We start from the raw sequence: 14,420 nt of genomic DNA on the forward strand, positions 1-14,420 counted from the left end.
TTAAAAGAAAGTTCCACCCAAAAACTATCTTTTGGTAATTGTTTCATTCGTCCATTGTTGATATAGTCCCAAAATGTTTTGCATGTCAGCAATCATACCAGAAAATACAGAAATATTTTCGGTAGGATTGCTCACATGCAAAACATTTTGGGACTATATCAACAATGGACTAATGAAACAAATACCAAAACATTGTTTTCCTTTAACTATGATGAGTTGGACAACATGTCTTAGAGAGAAATCTCTCTAGAGAAATGGCACAAACAGCGCGTTGAGTGCACTAACAAACTACAAAAACTAAATGCAATTCAAATAATGGAACCGACTTCGGTCAATGAGTTATTTAAAAACAGAAAATAAACAGACATTTTGGTTAATCGCTCATCAGTAGTGGTGAAGCCTTTCTTTCTGTCATTAAACATATTGAAATAACCTAAATGATAACTCCCTATGTATGTCGGTATGTATCCCTCTCTCAGGTATTCCCCAGGGAATGATAACTATGCCCTGGCCTGTTCAATCGTAATGGGCCGCTCTCCACACACCCGCAACTCCCCCACAAGTCTCTCCTACACAGACACCGGGAGTGCAGGCTCCAACCACTGGAGACAGAAGTCCATGCCGGACGGGTGAGAGAACACTCAGGCCGCAACAAACCTGGGCCAAGCTACGGCCACATTCAGACCATACCCCGATTATACACAGACCCAAATTCGCTGCAGGGTTTCGCTTGAATTGCTTTATTTCCAGATGTAGTCTGTATTTACTTTCATGACTTCTTTGGGAGTTATCCAACAACAGAAAGGAAATGACTGAAATATAATGGTACGTTGTACTAACTGATATGATAAACTACTCTTCTTCAGTAAATGATGTAGCTAGGATGCCCTCTTCTTCCATCTCTTTCCCAGGTTTAACAACAATAACCGCCACTCCCCTGTGTCTGCTGAGCGTCAGGGAGTTGGAGAAGGGTCTAACGGGGCTAAGCCTGCTCCCGGATGGCCCCGAGAGGGGGAGGGGGCCAACAGGGGAGCCGATAGAGCCACAACAGGTATGAGGACATGCTTTAGAAAATGCCCATGTCCTATCTGGTGTTTTGGGTGATGCAGAGGGTGACAGTCAGAGATAGGACCACCTCTCTATGTTACTAATTTTGTTATCTGGTTGTCTCATTCCTCTGTTTGCTCCTGTCCCTCCCAGACCTAGCTGTCTCCAAGGCTGCAGTACCTCGTTTCCAGGAGCAGGGGGGGCACCTGTCCCCCAACATTAACATCAAGGTCAGGCAGCAGGCACAAATATTACCAAATATGTATTTTAAGGTTTGGTGAAGAGGCTGTAGTGGACTTACAGGACCTTGAGCTCTGGCAGATAGACATAGGAATATAGCTAGCTTGGCAATGTATTGTTGTCTATGCCAAAGTAGTCGTCTTTATTTACTGTGGTCAAACAACCAGGAAGTGACTTTATGGTCCCTATCTCTACAGGTGGAAACTTCCTATTCCTCCAGCCAATCAGGCAGTAACACACTGTCCAGTAACGCCTCCAGCTCCGCCCACAGTGATGAGAAGTGGTATGAGATTGGCTCCAGCAGGACAGGGGTGCGGCCTGACTCAGAGCTCAACGGCTACCTGCAGCGGGAGTCCACAGACAGCGGCATCGACGCTACCTCTTCCGGGGCCTCAGGGTCCGGGGGCTCCAGGGCCAAAGAGCGGCGGGCCCCAGAGACCTCTCCTTCAGCCCCAGACTCACCCGCCCCCCCAGGGAGCGGCGAGGACCCCGCCCAGAGCCCCCCTATGTTCCCCTCAGCCCCAGACAGTGGCTCCTACACCCTCAGTGATGCTGCTTCCCATTCCAGGTGTGTGCCTCCCTGTGTTGTGCTACACTAGAGTTCTATTACAGTCAGCTCTTTATGCAGCCAATATTTCCTCTCACGTATCAATGTTTCATTAAGCAGACAGTGATGCATTGTAGTCCATATATATCCCCTATTGTCCCAGATGGAAAACTCCCAAGCCTTGCACTTTGCGGTGAGAGAGGTAGCAAGCTGCAATCTGCTGTGTGTGTGTGTGTGTGTGTGTGTGTGTGTGTGTGTGTGTGTGTGTGTGTGTGTGTGTGTGTGTGTGTGTGTGTGTGTGTGTGTGTGTGTGTGTGTGTGTGTGTGTGTGTGTGTGTGTGTGTGTGTGTGTGAGCTAGTTTCTCACAGAGAGAAAGAGAGCACTTGAAACACTGAGGAATGCTGAATGTGAGAGCTCAACACCGTTAACACTCCAAACCACTGTTCCTTTGAGCGAACAGAGACTTTCCTCCTCTCCTCAGCCTCTCCTCTGTGGCCCTGAAATAACTCCAGCACCACCAGACTAGTGACTTTGTTTTAATGTACACACAGCATGTCTGAGGTGGGAAACGCTCACTTTCAAGACAAACTGGGGAGAAATATTGTTTGAAATGTTAAAGTAGAAGAGGTCCAAGGACACTGTGACCTATTCATTTCTCTCATTTCAGATGTGGAGGTGTCAGAAATGTAGTGTGTGGGGAAAAGTAGTGAAAAGTACCAGGTGTTTTTGAAATAGTTTTGAAACTTTTACAGAAATGTATTCATAGATGCGTGCACATTACAGAAATGTATATACACCACCGTTCAAAAGTTTGGGGTCACTTAGAAATTTGTCCGTTAAAATAACATCACATTGATCAGAAATACAGTGTAGGCATTGTTAATGTTGTAAATGACTATTGTAGCTGGAAACGGCAGATTTTTTAAATGGAATATCTACATAGGTGTACAGAGGCCCATTATCAGCAACCATCACTCCTGTGTTCCAATGGCACGTTGTGTTAGCTAATCCAAGTGTATCATTTTCAAAGGCTAATTGATCACTAGAAAACCCTTTTGCAATTATGTTGCACAGCTGAAAGCTGTTGTGCTAATTAAATAAGCAATACAACTGGCCTTCTTTAGACTAGTTGAGTATCTGGAGCATCAGCATTTGTGGGTTTGATTACATGCTCAAAATGGCCAGAAACAAAGCACTTTCTTCTGAAACTCGTCAGTCTATTCTTGTTCTGAGAAATGAAGGCTATTCCTTGTAAGAAATTTCCAAGAAACTGAAGATCTCATACAACGCTGTGTACTACTCCCTTCACAGACCAGCACAAACTGGCATTAACCAGAATAGAGGCAGGAGTGGGAGGCCCTGGTGCACAACTGAGCAAGAGGACAAGTACATTAGAGTCTAGTTTGAGAAACAGACGCCTCACAAGTCCTCAACTAGCAGCTTCATGAAATAGTACCCACAAAACTCCAGTCTCAACGTCAATAGTGAAGAGGCTACTCCTGGATGCTGGCCTTCGAGGCAGAGTTACAAAGAAAAAGCCATATCTCAGACTGGCCAATAAAAATAATGATTAAGATGGGCAAAAGAACACAGACACTGGACAGAGGAACTATGCCTAGAAGGCCAGCTACCGGAGTCGCCTCTTCACTGTTGACTTTGAGACTGGTGTTTTGCGGGTACTATTTAATGAAACTGACAAAAAAAATGCTTTTCTTTCAAAGTGACCCCAAACTTTTGAACGGTAGTGTTTAATCAAGCAATAAGGCAGAGGGTGAGAGTATAGCCAATATACCACGGCCAAGGACTGTTCTTATGCATGACGCAACACGGAGTGCCTGGATACAGCCCATAACCATGGTGTATTGGCCATATACCACAAACCCCTGAGGTGCCTTATTGCTATTATAAACTGGTTACAAACATAATTAGAACAGTAGAATATACATGTTTTGTCATACCCGTGCTATATGGTCTCATATACCACGGCTTTCAGCCAATCAGCATTTAGGGCTCGAACCACCCAGTTTATAAATATACCAATACTAGTCGTTTGTTTTTCCTCCCAGTACTCTGAGTTCGGGCCACTCAGGCAGTCCCATGGGTCCAGGCTGCAGCCCCAGCTCCTCCCAGGAGGAGTCAGCCCTGACCACCTCCCCTATCTCCCACACTTCCCTTTCCCCTGGAGGCCCCAAGAGCTTCTACCCCCGCCAGGGAGCCACCTCCAAGTTCCTTATCGGCTGGAGGAAACCTGGAGGCACCATCAACTCTGTGGACTTTGGCAACATACGCAAGTAAGCATGGGGGGAAATAGAGAAGGAATGTTGAACATACGTGTGTTTATTGATGGGTCAATGAGACCATTACACTGTGAGTCTTGTTGTGAAAGAATGTTCTTTCCCCATACAAACAAATCCCACTGTCCTAGATTGTTGATGTTATGGAGGCTTAAGATCTGAGTCAACTGAGAGGAGATGCATTTCCCACCTCAGTGATGGCTCACGTTTGTTTATAAACAAGTGCAACACTCCCACCCTGTGGTTCAACTGAGAACTGCAACATAACACTGCTGGTCTTCACTCTCCGTCCTCCTCAGACGTCACCAGAGTGATGGGTTGCTGGGTGGCAACCCTCAGCTCCGGGCCCAACTCAGGGCCCAATCGCCCCAGCGGGTCAACAAGTCCAACCTGCAGGAAGAACTAAAGAAACTCATCACCCTGGACAGCCCCCCGCCCTCCTCCCACGATCAAAAGGTAGCTGGCAACGCTTTGTCACCATCATCCATTTTACTATGGACGTTATTGTCACATTGATGAGGAATCACATTTGAAATATACAGTACCAGTCAAAAGTTTGGACACACCTATTCATTCATGGGTTTTTCTTTATTTTTACTATTTTCTACATTGTAGAATAATAGTGAAGACATCAAACTATGAAAGAACACATATGGAATCATGTATTAACCAAAAAAGTGTGAAAACAAATCAAAATATATTTTATATTTGAGATACTTCAAAGTAGCCACCCTTTGCCTTGATGACAGCTTTGCTCACTATTGACATTATCTCAACCAGCTTCAATAGGTAGTCACTTCAATTGCATTTCAATTAACAAGTATGCCTTGTTAAAAGTTAATTTGTGGATTTTTTTCCTTCTTAATGCGGGGGGGGGGGGGGGGGGGGGGGGGGGAGTATACAGAAGAAAAAGACCAAGTCCATATTATGGCAAGGACAGCTCAAATAAGCAAAAAGAAACAAGAATCATTCATGACTTTAAGACATGAAGGTCAGTCAATTCGGAAAATGTCAAGAACTTTGAAATTTTCTTCAAGTGCAGTCTCAAAAACCATCAAGCGCTATGATGAAGCTGGCTCTTACAAAAATATAAATATATTTTATACCTCAACCAGCCTCACCTGGAATGCTTTTCCAACAGTCTTGAAAGAGTTCCCGCATATGCTGAGCACTTGTTGGCTGCTTTTCCTTCACTCTGCAGTCCAACTCATCCCAAACCATCTCAATTGGGTTGAGGTTGGGTGATTGTGGAGGCTAGGTAATTTGATATAGCACTCCATCACTCTTCTTCTTGGTGAAATAGCCCTTTCACAGCCTGGAGGTGTGTTGGGTCATTGTCCTGTTGAAAAACAAATTATAGTCCTACTAAGTGCAAACCAGACGGGATGGAATATCACTGCAGAATGCTGTGGTAGCCATGCTGGTTAAGTTTGCCTTGAATTCTAAATAAATTACTGACAATATCACCAGCAAAGCACCCCGATACCATCACACCTCCTACATGCTTCACGTTGGGAACTACACATGTGGAGATCATTCGTTCACCTACTCTGCGTCTCACAAAGGCACGGCGGTTGGATCCCAAAATCTCAAATTATTTTCAGCAATTCGACCATGAAGGCTTGATTCACACAGTCTCCTCTGAACAGTTGATGTTGAGATGTGTCTGTTATTTGAACTCTGTGAAGCATTTATTTGGGCTGCAATTTCTGAGGCTGGTAAATCTAATGAACTTATCCTCTGCAGCAGAGGTATCTCTGGGTCTTCCTTTCCTGTGGCGGTCCTCATACAGTGGGGCAAAAAAGTATTTAGTCAGCCACCAGTTGTGCAAGTTCTCCCACTTAAAAAGATGAGAGAGGCCTGTAATTTTTCATCATAGGTACACTTCAACTATGACAGACAAACTGAGAAAAAAATCCAGAAAATCACATTGTAGGATCTTTAATTAATTTATTTGCAAATTATGGTGGAAAATAAGTATTTGGTCAATAACAAAAGTTTATCTCAATACTTTGTTATATACCCTTTGTTGGCAATGACAGAGGTCAAACGTTTTCTGTAAGTCTTCACAAGGTTTTCACACACTGTTGCTGGTATTTTGGCCCATTCCTCCATGCAGATCTCCTCTAGAACAGTGATGATTTGGGGCTGTTGCTGGGCAACACGGACTTTCAACTCCCTCCAAAGATTTTCTATGGGGTTGAGGTCTGGAGACTGGCTAGGCCACTCCAGGACCTTGAAATGCTTCTCACGAAGCCACTCCTTCGTTGCCCGGGTGGTGTGTTTGGGATCATTGTCATGCTGAAAGACCCAGCCACGTTTCATCTTCAATGCCCTTGCTGATGGAAGGAGGTTTTCACTCAAAATCTCACGATACATGGCCCCATTCAATCTTTCCTTTACACAGATCAGTTGTCCTGGTCCCTTTGCAGAAAAACAGCCCCAAAGCATGATGTTTCCACCCCCATGCTTCACAGTAGGTATGGTGTTCTTTGGATGCAACTCAGCATACTTTGTCTTTGATTTGAGTCCCTGGCGGCGTAGTGTGTTACTCATGGTAGGCTTTGTTACTTTGGTCCCAGCTCTCTGCAGGTCATTCACTAGGTCCCCCCGTGCGGTTCTGGGATTTTTGCTCACTGTTCTTGTGATCATTTTGACCCCACGGGGTGAGATCTTGCGTGGAGCCCCAGACTGAGGGAGATTATCAGTGGTCTTGTATGTCTTCCATTTCCTAATAATTGCTCGAGCAGTTGATTTCTTCAAACCAAGCTGCTTACCTATTGCAGATTCAGTCTTCCCAGCCTGGTGCAGTTCTACAATTTTGTTTCTGGTGTCCTTTGACAGCTCTTTGGTCTTGGCCATAGTGGAGTTTGGAGTGTGACTGTTTGAGGTTGTGGACAGGTGTCTTTTATACTGATAACAAGTTCAAACAGGTACCATTAATACAGGTAATGAGTGTAGGACAGGTTGTTTGTAGGTGACCAAATACTTATTTTTCACCATAATTTACAAATAAATTCATTAAAAATCCTATGTGATTTTCTGGATTTTTTTCTTTCTCATTTTGTCTGTCATAGTTGAAGTGTACCTATGATGAAAATTACAGGCCTCTCTCATCTTTTTAAGTGGGAGAACTTGCACAATTGGTGGCTGACTAAATACTTTTATGCCCCACTGTAAGAGCCAGTTTCATCATAGCGCTTGATGGTTTTTGAGACTGCACTTGAAGAAAATTTCGAAGTTCTTGACATTTTCCGAATTGACTGACCTTCATGTCTTAAAGTCATGAATGATTCTTGTTTCTTTTTGCTTATTTGAGCTGTTCTTGCCATAATATGGACTTGGTCTTTTTCTTCTGTATACCCCCCCGTATTAAGAAGGAAAGAAAATCCACAAATTAACTTTTAACAAGGCATACTTGTTAATTGAAATGCAATTGAAGTGACTACCTATTGAAGCTGGTTGAGAGAATGTCAATAGTGAGCAAAGCTGTCATCAAGGCAAAGGGTGGCTACTTTGAAGTATCTCAAATATAAAATATATTTTTATTTGTTTTCACACTTTTTTGGTTACTACATGATTCCATATGTGTTGTTTCATAGTTTTGATGGCTTCACTAATATTCTACAACGTAGAAAATAATACAAATAAATAAAAACCCTTGAATGAGTAGGTGTGTCCAAACGTTTGACTGGTACTGTATATAAAACATGTATTCCAGAGTAGTTGATGTGAGTATTTGCTTGATGAATCCAAACTCCCTCCCCTGCTTTGCCACGTAAACTGTGCAACATGCTAAAGTCTGAGTGTATAGGTCAATCAGCAGCCTCACAGTGCTCCTCTCTCTCCCCCTCACTCTCTCCAGCCCTCATTCCCTGTCCCCCCACCCAGCCGGCGCTCCCTGCAGAGGACCCTGTCAGATGAGAGCATCTACAGTGGCCAGCGGGAGCCCTCGCACAGTGGGCACAGAGAGACGCCCAACGAGCTGCTCTTCAACTGCTCCACCGTGCCCCGCTCACCCACCACCCGCCACGTGCCACCCCGACAACCCTCACATAAGTCTCTGGGTGAGCCTCAGATTATCCTGCAAATTATCCTTGAGTAAAGGGAATGCCATTTCATTCCAATTGAGTTCTATCTCAAACCAGGGGAGCAGGGTTTATCTTAGAAGTGTTATCAGATTAATGCCATAACTCCTCTTGATATTCCCAAACCCGCATGCGGGAGCGTAATCATCGCCTGACAATAATTAGCATAATGCAACGGACATAAATATCCCTAGAAAATATTCCTATTCATGAAAATCTCAAAATAAATATATTGAGACACAGCTTAGCCTTTTGTTAATCACCCTGTCATCTCAGATTTTCAAAAGATGCTTTACAGCCAACGCTAGACAAGCATTTGTGTAAATTTATCGATAACCTAGTATAGCATTATGACTTGCTAGCAGCAGGCAACCTTGTCACGGAAATCAGAAAAGCAATCAAATTAAATCGTTTACCTTTGATGAACTTCGGATGTTTTCACTCACGAGACTCCCAGGTAGATAGCCAAAGTTAATTTTGTCCCAAAAGATTATTTTTGTTGGCGAAATTGCTCCGTTTGTTCTTCACGTTTGGCTGAGAAATCACCCGGAAATTGCGATCACCACAACGCTGAAAAATATTCCAAATTAGCTCCATAATATCAACAGAAACATGGCTTATTTATTTAACCAGGCAAGTCAGTTAAGAACACATTCTTATTTTCAATGACGGCCTGGGAACAGTGGGTTAACTGCCTGTTCGGGGGCAGAACGACAGATTTGTACCTTGTCAGCTCAGGGGTTTGAACTCACAACCTTCCGGTTACTAGTCCAACGCTCTAACCACTAGGCTACCCTGCCGCCCCATATAATCAATTCTCAAGGTGTTTTTCTAATATCTATTCAATAATATATCCGTCGAGAAAATTAGTTTTTCGGTAGGACCGATTGGAGTAATGGCTACCTCTGTATTTTACGCGAGAATCTCTCTCGGAGCCACCATGTGACCACTTACGCAATGTGGCCGCCTACGGCTATTCTTCAACAGAAATGCGTAACACTATGACACAATGCTGTAGACACCATGGGGAATACGTAGAAAGTGTAAGCTCGTTGATGGTACATTCACAGCTGAATAGGGAGTCATTGGAAAGCAGCGCTTTCAAAACCTGGGGCACTTCCGGATTGGATTTTTCTCAGGCTTTTGCCTGCAACATCAGTTCTGTTAAACTCACAGACAATATCTTTACAGTTTTGGAAACGTTACAATGTTTTCTATCCAAAACTGTCAATTATATGCATATTCTAGCATCTTTTCCTGACAAAATATCCCGTTTAAAACGGGAACGTTTTTTTTCCCAAAAATTAAAATGTGCCCCCTAGTACCAAGAGGTTTAAGTGTGTTTACCATTATGTGTATATGGAGTATAATTGGTATAATTGTTCATCTTTTTAGTGCTTTATTTGATGGGAAAGGCTTCTGATATGTTGGGGTTTTGTTGTAATCTGCTGTCTCTCCTCCCTCTCTCCTCCCCCCTTTCAGGTGACCTGTGTGAGTTGTCCAGCCAGGACCAGGGGGGCATGAGGCAGCAGCTGGGGGACTCAGGCCTCATACCCCTACCTAACTCTGGAGCTGACCGCGCTCTGGACTGGTCCAACCTGGTAGATGCTGCCAAAGCCTTCGAGGGTAGGCAAAGTAAGCTGGAGATGTATTATCTTTACCAGCAGAGGGCAGTGGCACTCTGTCTCATTGCTTTGTGTTGTCCATATGAGCTGTGACTGAAGCTGTAACTGTTCTGTTTTTCTCAAGCAGGTCAGAGATTGTTATCTGTAAATGATGAAAGCTCCAGGCCAGAGGTCACAGACACCAGCCCCCAGCAGGCAGAACCCCAGGCTGCCCCAGAGAGACACCCCTCGCCTGGGTAAGACCCATTTACCATGCACGTCCAGATAATTCTGTAGACATAGGTAGGGCCAGGAGTTTATCCTACAACTTGGGCCCAGTTTTTCCCAGCTAGGTCACATGGCCAGGAATTATTCAACTCGTCTGCCTATTATTCAACTCCTCTGCCTATTATTCAACTCCTCTGCCTAAGCCAATTTGGCCCAGGTCATGCTAGTCTTGTTTTAGTTTAGAATATGGTAGTGAACAGTGTGTCCCCTCCCACAGTGAGAGCCCAGCCTGTCTGATGGGGAAGGTCAGCCAGCTGGAGTCAATGGTGAAGCTGCTGCAGGATGACCTTATTAAGGTGAGACGAGACACAACCAGACCTCTAGCACCCGAGTCTTAGCCTAGCCATCTTGTACTCTCCTCTCTGTGTTATTGATGACTCCCCCTATGTGTGTGTCCAGGAGAAGGATACCAAGGTGTCCCTGCAGGCCCAGATACAGAGCCTGAGAGAGCACAACCAGCGGCTCCACGAGGAGTCCTACAGCGCCTCGGCCAAGCTCAAGAAGTTCACAGAGTGGGTGTTCAACACCATCGACATGAACTGACTCTGTCTATGTGCAATAGACAGGAGGAACACCTGAACACACGTGACCACAACACACTCAAACTTAAACTGATTCACACGATGGGTGCTCAGAACCACAGGAGTTGGTCTTTGATTCGTTCTACATTAACTGTGATTCTGCTATTGACATGGACCGATTCACAGTGGATCTAAATGCTATATGATCAACATGAACTGAATCACTTTGGTCTTCAACGGTCCCATCATGAACTGATCTGCCAAGCTTATTATTGTCATGATCATCATAGCCCAGGGAAGTTAATACATCTCTGTCAGACATGCAGGGACACTACAGTACAGTGCCAGCAAATCCTAAAGAAAAGATTGCATGCTGTTGATCTCTCAGTCTTTCTCCCTCTCCATCCTCTCTCTCCTCCTATAAAACCTCACTGAGCAGTAAGTGGTTGCGGTATTACACATCCACTGTGTTGAAGAATGATGACAATTCATCATCAACTACAGCTGTTCAACAATTTATTTTGTAAATATATATGAACAGAAATGTTACCACTGAAAAAAAACGGATATCGTTTTGCCACTTCCCCATGTCTCTCTATGGAGTGACCTCATTTCAGGAGAGTAAAATGGGCTTACTGGATGCAGTAGTACCAGATTGTACTATTGGTTTCTGTGTGAAAACAACTGGGCTGTCTGGGTGGACGACTGGAAGGTGAGGGTTACTGTTCAATGAACTTCATAGTGACGATATGAATTCTTCTTGATCTATTTTAATATCCTACCAGAATATTGGTATGGTTCCTTCCTTGCCTGGCTGCGGTTTTGGATCCACAGGGCCACCTTGTGATTATAACATGTCAGATTACATGGCAATACGTACTATACTCGATCCTGGTCCGCTTCTGTATGCTATGCCATATAAAGAAGTTATGTAAATCCTGAAATGCCAGTTTACAGTCCTCTGTAATTCTATTAGTGAGTCCAACCTGACCATTGGTCTGCTTAGAAGGGAGACCTGACACCTGTTAATGGTGCGACTTGGTAGACCCTCCATGTCTACAGTCAGGTGCACTATTAAACCTCCAAGCTTTCCCGCGTGTTCTTACACTGTACACCCTGTATATAACAAAGGATTCTGATGCTCATCATACTTTGCACCTTCATTCATGTTTTACAGCATGTGATGATCTTTCCTTTGAGCTGTGATGTATAAAAATGTTTATATCTATTAAAGATATTTTGTGCAATTTTATCTTTGTTCAGGGGTCGTTGTAGTGATTGTGTCTTTGTACAGCAGTTATTATAGTGTGGGGCTGCACACCCAAATGCAGATATGGTATGTATGATGTAGCCACAGGACAGGGTTCCGCTTATTTTCCACTAATCCATGTAGATTATTTACAGATGTAGTAGAGTATAATCATGCTTAGCTTTTAGCGGCAGTAGTGCATTGATTTCATCCATTCCCCTCCGTATTTATTTGCATAATGAAGCAACTTTAGGTTCTAGAATATGGATTTGAGATCTAATGTTTCATAGGAGGTGACAGTACAGAATGTCACCTTTAATTTGAGGGTATTTTGAGGCGTATCTGTTCTACCGTTTAGAAATGAAAGCACTTTATGTATTTAGTCCCCCAGTTGAAGATGTCGTAAGTATTTGCACAAATTCACTTATAGTGTATTAAAGTAGTCAAAAGTAAAGTGTGTGCATTACATTTTGTTTTATGGGCCTAATAATAAAGACGGAATTTAACGTTAAAAATGAATGACCTTTTAATGTGGCATGAACACAACCGGTCATGATATTTGAATCTGGTTGTCAACTAAATCACTTCTAAAAGTAGGCTAACTGCATGGTCGTCCACCCAAATAATTCCAGCATCCAAACTGCATTTATTCTGCCGCCATTTGATAAATGGAAATACACATCTGTTACAAAACAGTGTGCCTAATGATATTTAGCTATGGTCATTGATTAGGTCTATATTAATTAGGTCTATATTAATTAGGTCTATATTGATTAGGTCTATATTAATTAGGTCTATATTGATTGGGTCTATATTAATTAGGTCTATATGAATGAGGTCTATATTGATTTGGTCTATATTAATGAGGTCTATATTGATTATGTCTATATTAATTAGGTCTATATTAATTAGATTTTAGGTTTATATTGATTAGGTCTCTATTGATTAGGTCTATATTAATGAGGTCTATATTGATTAGGTTTATATTAATGAGGTCTATATAGATTAGGTCTATATTAATGAGGTCTATATTGATTAGGTCTATATTAATGAGGTCTATATTAATGAGGTCTATATTGATTAGGTCTATATTAATGAGGTCTATATTAATGAGGTCTATATTGATTAGGTCGATATTAATGAGGTCTATATTGGTTAGGTCTATATTAATTAGGTCTATATTGATTATGTATATATTAATTAGACCTAATTAATTAGGTCTTAGGTCTATATTAATTAGGTATATAATGACTAGGTTTATAATGACTAGGTCTATATTAATTAGGTCTATATTAATTAGGTCTACATTAATTAGGTCTATATTAATTAGGTTTATATTAATTAGGTCTATATTGATTAGGTCTATATTGATTAGGTTTATATTGATTATGTCTATATTGATTATGTCTATATTAATTAGGTCTATATTAATTAGATCTATATTAATTTGGTCTTAGGTCTATTTGATTAGGTCTATATTGATAAGGTTTATATTAATTAGGTCTATATTGATTAGGTCTATATTAATTTGGTCTTTGGTCTATTTGATTAGGTCTATATTAATGATGTCTATATTAATTTGGTCTTTGGTCTATTTGATTAGGTCTATATTGATTAGGTCTTAGGTCTATTTGATTAGGTCTATATTGATTAGGTTTATATTAATTAGGTCTATATTAATTAGGCCTATATTGATTAGGTTTATATTGATTAGGTCTATATTGATTAGGTTTATATTGATTAGGTCTATATTAATGAGGTCTATATTGATTAGGTCGATATTAATGAGGTCTATATTGGTTAGGTCTATATTAATTAGGTCTATATTGATTATGTCTATATTAATTAGACCTAATTAATTAGGTCTTAGGTCTATATTGATTAGGTCTATATTGATTGTGTTTATATTAATTAGGTCTATATTAATTAGGTATATAATGACTAGGTTTATAATGACTAGGTCTATATTAATTAGGTCTATATTAATTAGGTCTACATTAATTAGGTCTATATTAATTAGGTTTATATTAATTAGGTCTATATTGATTAGGTCTATATTGATTAGGTTTATATTGATTATGTCTATATTGATTATGTCTATATTAATTAGGTCTATATTGATTAGGTCTATATTAATTAGATCTATATTAATTTGGTCTTAGGTCTATTTGATTAGGTCTATATTGATACGGTTTATATTAATTAGGTCTATATTGATTAGGTCTATATTAATTATGTCTATATTAATTTGGTCTTTGGTCTATTTGATTAGGTCTATATTAATGATGTCTATATTAATTTGGTCTTTGGTCTATTTGATTAGGTCTATATTGATTAGGTCTATATTAATTTGGTCTTAGGTCTATTTGATTAGGTCTATATTGATTAGGTTTATATTAATTAGGTCTATATTAATTAGGCCTATATTGATTAGGTTTATATTGATTAGGTCTATATTGATTAGGTTTATATTGATTAGGTCTATATTGATTAGGTCTATATTGATTGGGTCTATTAATTGATACATTTTGCTGACAAATG

At 41.2% G+C, this 14,420-nt stretch overlaps 1 protein-coding gene across 2 annotated transcripts in view; it reads left to right on the forward strand.

Annotated features, from left to right (window-relative positions):
* LOC124001483 (signal-induced proliferation-associated 1-like protein 1) overlaps window positions 1-11,882 on the forward strand; it is an 80,567-nt gene extending 68,685 nt beyond the window's left edge. Inside the window, exons 11-21 of one of the 2 annotated variants that reach the window (XM_046308290.1) lie at window positions 480-629; window positions 912-1,051; window positions 1,201-1,277; window positions 1,485-1,855; window positions 3,902-4,126; window positions 4,429-4,585; window positions 7,995-8,196; window positions 9,700-9,852; window positions 9,970-10,078; window positions 10,327-10,405; window positions 10,509-11,882. In XM_046308290.1, coding sequence (XP_046164246.1) covers window positions 480-629; window positions 912-1,051; window positions 1,201-1,277; window positions 1,485-1,855; window positions 3,902-4,126; window positions 4,429-4,585; window positions 7,995-8,196; window positions 9,700-9,852; window positions 9,970-10,078; window positions 10,327-10,405; window positions 10,509-10,652 — 1,807 coding nt within the window. In that variant the 3' untranslated portion in view covers window positions 10,653-11,882. The remainder of the gene's footprint in view (window positions 1-479; window positions 630-911; window positions 1,052-1,200; window positions 1,278-1,484; window positions 1,856-3,901; window positions 4,127-4,428; window positions 4,586-7,994; window positions 8,197-9,699; window positions 9,853-9,969; window positions 10,079-10,326; window positions 10,406-10,508) is intronic. The other variant, XM_046308291.1, reaches the window with a different exon arrangement.
* Window positions 11,883-14,420: the final 2,538 nt, after the last annotated feature.

The sequence above is a fragment of the Oncorhynchus gorbuscha genome, linkage group LG17, assembly GCF_021184085.1.
Source record: "Oncorhynchus gorbuscha isolate QuinsamMale2020 ecotype Even-year linkage group LG17, OgorEven_v1.0, whole genome shotgun sequence".
NCBI lineage: Eukaryota > Metazoa > Chordata > Actinopteri > Salmoniformes > Salmonidae > Oncorhynchus > Oncorhynchus gorbuscha.